Source organism: Littorina saxatilis, linkage group LG13, assembly GCF_037325665.1.
Source record: "Littorina saxatilis isolate snail1 linkage group LG13, US_GU_Lsax_2.0, whole genome shotgun sequence".
Lineage (NCBI taxonomy): Eukaryota > Metazoa > Mollusca > Gastropoda > Littorinimorpha > Littorinidae > Littorina > Littorina saxatilis.
Genome location: NC_090257.1, coordinates 37997790 through 38005289, shown reverse-complemented (window position 1 = coordinate 38005289; position 7500 = coordinate 37997790). Strand labels below are relative to the sequence as shown.

Sequence of the window (7500 nt, the reverse complement as noted above, 5' to 3'; positions counted from 1 at the left end):
GGTAACCTAGTTAGTGACTTAGTCTCAGACAAAACCAAACATGTGGGCTCGGGGAGCGAAATGCACTCTCACAGTGCCGTTATGTATCTGGATTTACTGGTCAACCTGAAGCCAACGGTCACATGCGTAATTAACAACCGCAAACTTCAGGGCCGGACCAAATGAGTTGTAAGGGGGGGGTTCCTCCTTTTTGGGGGGGGGGGGGGGGCAAATCAGCGAAGAGGCGAAGCCACGAGCGCGCGCCTGCAAAGCAGGCGCGCGAACTAGGGGGGTCCGGGGGCATGTTCCCCCGGAAATTTTTTGAAAAACGGTTAAAATCTGTGCAATCTGGTGCATTCTGGGCCTTGTTTTGAGGGTTAAGAGCAGCATTGTTTTGGTGCTAAAACTAGTAAAAGTCAAAGCAAGGTACATGCTTTTTCCAGGGGTTGGGTTCCGGAACCCCTGGAACCCCCCCTGGGTCCGGCCCTGTTCTTTGTTGTTTTCTTTATTTCTTCAATGTTAAAATGTATGTAGATCGTTAGCTAAACGTGAGTTCGACTTTTATACCGCAGAATATTTCTTCGTTTTGCTAAAGAAAGTAGTCTCCGAGTTAAAGGCACAGTAAGCCTCCCGTAAACCATCACAGAGCTCCCCGAGCGTCTACATATAGTACAAGCATACTTCCATTTGAACGCTCACCGAACGGGAACATCCTGGCTGCTTTCTGTCGAGCGTGAGAAATTTTCAAAGAATTTATTTTCGTGGACTTGGCCCTCAACAACAATGGCGCCTCGTTTTGGTGCTGGACGGCTGTTATGAATACCGGAATTCACGGACAGTAAGCAAAGCCTCTGGTAAACCATCACAGATACTGTCAGGCTTTTACACACAGTACAAACACCCTTCCATTTGAACGCTCACCAAACGGGAACATCCCAGGTGCCCTACGTAAAGAGCGAGCAATTTTTAAAGAATTAATTTTGCAGATTGTCTCGAACACTTTGTGGACCCATCCTGAACTCAGGTCAAACATAAGTTACTTCCCTTCGGGTCTCATTCTATCGATGTAAACTGGCGATAGCCGTGAATCGATGATTATCAAAATGTTTTTGGACCGTGGTGCGTTTTTGCGCTAGACCTAACTTTTAAAATCTAAATAATAAATTGACAGCTTGTTACACAAACATTCTTTAATCATAAAAGAATTCTTTTTTCATCAAGACAAGATCAGTACAATTCGAAGTTGTGAAAGTTTGAAAAAAGAAAAGCCCGGAAGCAGGGTCACGCAAGGGTCGTAGCAGACGACGGTTTATCAGTGCATATCGCCGTTCCTCTCAACAGTCAAAAGCCATCGCTAGAGTTCTTCTGAACCACAGCCGTTTGTTTCGTGCATAAAAACGTGCTATTGTAAATAAGCTCACATCGAGTCGCATTCAAATGACCAACTGACGACTACATTGTGAAAAAGGAAAACTGGATCACACGGGTTCACGATGGCTCAGGGGTAAGATAAACCACGCAAAAATAAATTCTTTGAAAATTGTTCGCTCTTTACGGAGGGCACCTAGGATGTTCTCAATCGGTGAGTGTTTAAATGAAAGGGTGTTTGTACTGTGTGTAAAAGCCTGACCGTATCTGTGATGGTTTACGGGAGGCTTACTGTGCCTTTAACGATACATATGCAGATGACCTCTATAAATTATTCAATTGTACTCTGAGATCAAAGACAATGACCAATGACAGGTGAGATCGAGACTCGGTTGTGATGGATTATCCATATGGTTGTGATGGATTATCCATATTGTTGTGATGGATTATCCAGAATAATCACCTCCTCAGCTAAAAGAGAGAAAGAGGCAGGTCATCGGATAAAAGTCTGCTGCATGGTCAGCAGGAACAGGTCTCGATGATGTTGGTTTTTGTAGTTTTTACTTCCATGGTTCCATAGATTCCAACTCGTCGCCAAGATTCAGGTTGATGAAATATTTCGATTCCGAATTTGCAAAGTGGGTGTCGACTGAAAGACGTGCGCTCATTGGCTGAGGATGCTTGCCATCCGTTCGGAATAGATCCAGCTGTATTTCGAACGGACGGGCCGAGGCGGATGCTGTCAAGCGTGTGAGACGTACGGTTCGGATGCCACACGATCGGTTTGTGGTCAGTTTCCAACGTACGGGCAAAACCGATCGTGTATCTTGGCCTTGACACAGAAAAACAATCCGAACCCAAGACCTTTAGACTCCGAAACCAACACCATAGCAATTGCGCCAAGGAGGAAGCGATGAAAACCCACGATTTTTAAGTCTACTTATAGCTAACGCGGCCGAGTGCGGACAAGCAGGACACCTACACCTAGGTATGTGTAACAGGAAAAGATGTCCCCCAGGACTCAAAATCCGACCCCTAAATATAGGCTGGGACTTTGTGTCCTGGGAAAATTTGTCCGCTAAAAGTCTAGGAAAATGTGTCCGGCCGGGGACTATCGTTCCGAGGAACGGGAGCCCGTAGGACTCTTTTTCCCAGCGGACAACTTTTCCTTTTACATCGGTTTCCCATTCTATCAGGCACAGTGGCCAGAGACACATGGACAGCGCGCTCTATGACATACCGGAGACCACTGACCTGAATACAAAGGAAAGAGCACAGTGACCAGTCCACAAAGTCCAGTGATCCCCATTTGAATCATCAAAGGGTCAATGCGCTCGTCAGTAGTCATGAAGCCTGTTGCAAGTCTGGCACACATGCTGAAAAAACGGAAACGAGAATTACAGACTATCCAAGATGTGTGCTGTACGGCCTCTCACAATTAAGGTGTCGTGCAAACTTGTAATTTAGCCAGTCTGAAACAAGGACAAAGACATGGAAAAGAGATAACTATTTGACTGCTTAGGCATACGGTGCTTCAAAAGAAACCGGCACAATAGTGACAACATTACACATTTTACATTACATTAGCCAGACTGACCAACAAGCAAACCTAATAAAAAAAATAACGCACACACACGCCTATATGCACACACACGTACACACAAAAACACACACACACACTGACACACACATGCACACACTCTGACACACACATAAACTGACACACACACACACACACACACACACACACACACACACACACTCTCTCTCTTTCTCTCTCTCTCTCCTTCTCTCTCTCTCCCTCTCTCCATCGCCCCTCCTCCTCTCTCTTTCTGTACAGTACCTGGACACCCCTACAGCCACACAGGGGCAGCAGCAACGGTGGGCGACGTTTCGAGGTGCTGAACATACTCTCTCTCTCTCTCTCTCTCTCTCTCTCTCTCTCTCTCTCTCTCTCTCTCTCTCTCTTTCTATCTCTTTCTATCTCTTTCTTCTCTCTCTCTTTCTCTCTCTCTCTTTCTCTCTCTCTTTCTCTCTCTCTCTTTCTCTCTCACTCTGTCTCTCTCTGTCTCTCTCTCTCTCTCTTTCTCTCTCTCTCTCTGTCTCTCTCTTTATATATCTCTCTTTCTTTTTCTCTCCCAGTCTTTGCCTCCCTCCTCTCCCCTCTCTCCCCCTCTCTCCCTCCCCCCTCTCTCCCTCCCCCTGTACCTGGACACCCCTACAGCCACAAAGAGAGCGGCAGCAGCGGTGGGCGACGTTCCGTGGTGCTGGACATACTCGGGGAGGTGAAGAAACACCCCGCTGCTCGTCACACAAAGCGCTAGCTGACTCAGCGCATAACAGAAAAACCCAGAGTTTTTCAATACGCTTAACGTAGCCCCACATTTGCTGCTGCTGTTATTGTTGCTCGTTGATTTGTATACCAAGTTGCTAGTTGATTTGTCAGTCACGTTGCTAGTTGATTTGTCTGTCACGTTGCTAGTTGATTTGTCTGTCACGTTGCTAGTTGATTTGTCTGTCACGTTGCTAGTTGATTTGTCTGTCACGTTGCTAGTTGATTTGTCTGTCACGTTGCTAGTTGATTTGTCTGTCACGTTGCTAGTTGATTTGTCTGTCACGTTGCTAGTTGATTTGTCTGTCACGTTGCTAGTTGATTTGTCTGTCACGTTGCTAGTTGATTTGTCTGTCACGTTGCTAGTTGATTTGCCTATCCGGTTACTAGATGATTTGTCTTTCACGTTGCTAGTTGCTTCATCTATCATATTTTCCAGCTGTGTGATTTTCTCAGTTTCACGATAGTTTTCTGATTGTGTTCCGTTTGGGGTAACGCCGTGTTCGATGACCAGACAGTTTTGAGGGTTGAGCAGTGGTTTTTCTTCTCCGATGACAGAACTCTCGCTATTATCAGAAATGAGAGATGCGTTGCCCGTTACTGCTGGTGACGCTTCGTCCTCAGAAATAGCAGCTCTGTCGCTATTGACGGTCAGCTCTTTGCTCATATATTCCCCCGTCTTTAGCCCGTAGAACACTGTAGAAGACTGCGAAAAACTAGGCTCCCTCCCCCCATCAATTTCCTGCAAGCTGGAGATTTTGTTTCGAGGTGAACTTTGAATCTGTGCCGTTGCGACTGCGTGAAGTTCTACGTCATTTGTCAGCACTAATTCCTTCCGGTAGAGTGTCTCCTCACGGTCAAAGCTTTCTCTTGACCGGGCAAAATATACTCTTTCATTGATTTTTTCACTGTCAGGAGCTTCTCTTTGTATTATTTTCTCTAACGGGTTAGACGTTCGTTTTTCACTCTCAGGTTCTTCTCTTTCAAAATCCACGGACGACAACAACGGCGCCGAAGCTGCAGTCTTGAGTTCACTTTGTGGCACGCATTCCGCTGAATGAATCACATTCTCTTCATCCTTTTCAACCCAGCTGTCATGTCCACCCTCAAAGACTGTAGGTCTGTAAAACATACCGAAGAAGCAGTGGTGTAAGGTCAAGGCTCCCATGATGAGGAAGGCCCCGCTGACAGAGAACTGGTCAATCAATATCTGCATGATCAATGACCCAGAGAGGATACCCAAAGCGGCCGCGGAGGCAGAAAGACCAGAAGCGAGGCCACGGAGTTTGTCGAAGTAGAACCCGATGGTGAGGACTGCAGGTGTGTAGGTCAAAGCCAGTCCCATTCCTGAAACACAACGATACGTGAGGTAAGGTAAGTTAAGGTAAGGTAAGTTAAGGTAAGTTAAGGTAAGTTAAGGTAAGTTAAGGTAAGTTATGGTAAGGTAAGGTAAGGTAAGGTACTAAGGTAAGGTAAGGTACTAAGGTAAGTTAAGGTAAGGTAAAGTAAGGTAAGATAAGGCAAGGTAAGTTAAGTTAAGGTAAGGTAAGGTAAGGTAAGGTAAGTTAAAGTAAGTTAAGTTAAGTTAAGTTAAGTTAAGGTAAGGTAAGGTAAGTTAAGGTAAGTTAAGGTAAGTTAAGGTAAGGTAATGTAAGGTAAGTTAAGGTAAGGTAAGGTAAGGACAGGTCCGGTTATTTATCCTTATTTGTCAGAGGAAAAGCAAGGGTATTAACTCTTCCACAATCCATACAAACCCGAGTTATTTTCGGAGTTCGTCTATGAAAACCTTACCCGCAATGCATCCATAAGTGATGAACAACTGGCCAATGGACGTTACAAAGGCTGATGACGATAGACCGATGGTCAAGAACAGACCGCCAATCACACTGGTCTTGCGGCATCCTATTCGACCAATCAGGTAGCTCCCCACTGGGGCTGCACACATACACGCGCGTGCACGAAATTACGACCGCGCACACTCACTGACACACGAACGCACACATCCGCACACACAAAAACTCACAAAGACACAAACACGTACGCAAACGCGCGCTCGCACACACACACTAACACACATGCACACACACTAACACACATACATGTAAGCGTACGCATGCACAAAGCCTCACTCTATACTAACAGATACATTCACACAAACCTAATTCCAACAGGTGCTGCTCAGACATACATGTGCGTGCACGAAAACGCATGCGTAAATATACGACTGCGCGCACCCATTGACGCACGAACTACAGACATGTCCGCGCACCGAAGCTTAAAAGCAGACATAGACATAGACAAGCACTGGCACACACACACACACACACACACACACACACACACCCACACACACACACACACATACACACACACACACACAGACAACACACACACACACGCACACACTAACACACCCACTAACACACACACACACACACATACGCACACACACCCATGCACAAACACACCCACAAACACACACGTACACACACACTCACTCTCACACTAACACACACAGACACTCTCTCTCTCTCCCCCCCCCCCCCCCTCCTACCCAACCATCTCCCCCTTGGTACACTCACCACCAAGCATCATCAGTGATGTATAAAGACCTCCAACCCATGCAGTGGCAGCGATGGACTCCTGGTATTTTCTGAGCAGACCAGCATGAACCACGCCCACAAAGTAGACAAGTATTCCGTTCAGAAACATGCTGCCCGCTGTTGCTGCTAACACCACCCATGCCCAACCGCTGTCCACTTGCGTCTTGGGCGTCATTGTGTCTGATCAGGTTTTAAAAATCAAATTATTTGGGGTAAAAGGGCAAACACAAACAAACAAACAAGCAATTAACACAATTAACACAATACATCGGTGTCAAGATCTACAAAGGGTCGGGCGCTATTCTGAATGAATAAGGTTTCAAAGAAGGTTAAGAGGGATATTCGTGCTAAAACAAACAAACAAACAAACAACCAACCAAAACAATACCTCGGTCTCAAGAGCTACAAAGGCTTGGACGCTATTCTGAACGAATAAGGTTTTACAGATAGTTGAGATGTTCGATCGTGCTAAAACAAACAAACAAACAAACAAACAAACACACACACAAACAAACACACACACAAACAAAAAACAAAAAAACAAAAAAAAAAACAAACAAACCACGGTGTCAATTAAGTCACCCCAGGAGCTACACAGTTCGGTTTGTGCTTTGTAATGATGTCACCACAGAACCCGTCACCTTGAAATTAGTTGTTGAACGTTCAGTTCAATTTCAGACTCTAAACGCTGCCTTTGAGCAGTCATAGCAGACCGTGATTCTTCGTGAAAGCGGTAAATTTTGAATGCAGTTGCGAGATAAGAGGTTTGAGTTCCTGAATTCGCACGGTGCTATATACGCCAATTTAAGCCCAGGTCCCACATTGACGAATTTTGACGGCGAACTACAACGATTTAGGATTCGTGAAGGAAATCGCCGAGGTCGTTGTGGTTCGTATTAAAGTGACTTCGTTCTTGTTCGGCCGATTTTTTGCTATCATTCGTGGCAAACATCAATGTGGCAAAGTCGGAGTAACTCGTTGTGATTCGCCAAAATATTCGTGATCGTGGGACCTTAGCTTTACTGTTTCTGTTCCTGGTGCTAAGGGACATGAGGTGTTAATTCACACTGGTTTTGTGGGTTAGCGTTATGGACGCTTGCCAGCAGAGAACCGAATTTGGACTCCAATGCACAAGAGTTTTCCGACAGCAGCCGTTCCCCTTGATTGAAGCATAATAAGCACTTCATTTCCTCTAATTAATCACTTGTCTTTTACCGA

At 45.6% G+C, this 7500-nt stretch overlaps 1 protein-coding gene across 3 annotated transcripts in view; it reads right to left on the bottom strand.

Moving 5' to 3' along the window:
- LOC138945663 (uncharacterized) overlaps positions 1-7500 on the bottom strand; it is a 33691-nt gene that overhangs the window by 6797 nt on the left and 19394 nt on the right. For all 3 annotated transcript variants that reach the window (XM_070317144.1, XM_070317146.1, XM_070317143.1), the window contains exons 2-5: positions 6262-6462; positions 5471-5614; positions 3556-5026; positions 2602-2723 (exon numbers count right to left, since the gene is read on the bottom strand). In XM_070317144.1, the coding sequence (XP_070173245.1) occupies positions 2602-2723; positions 3556-5026; positions 5471-5614; positions 6262-6457 (1933 nt within the window). In that variant the 5' untranslated portion in view covers positions 6458-6462. The remainder of the gene's footprint in view (positions 1-2601; positions 2724-3555; positions 5027-5470; positions 5615-6261; positions 6463-7500) is intronic.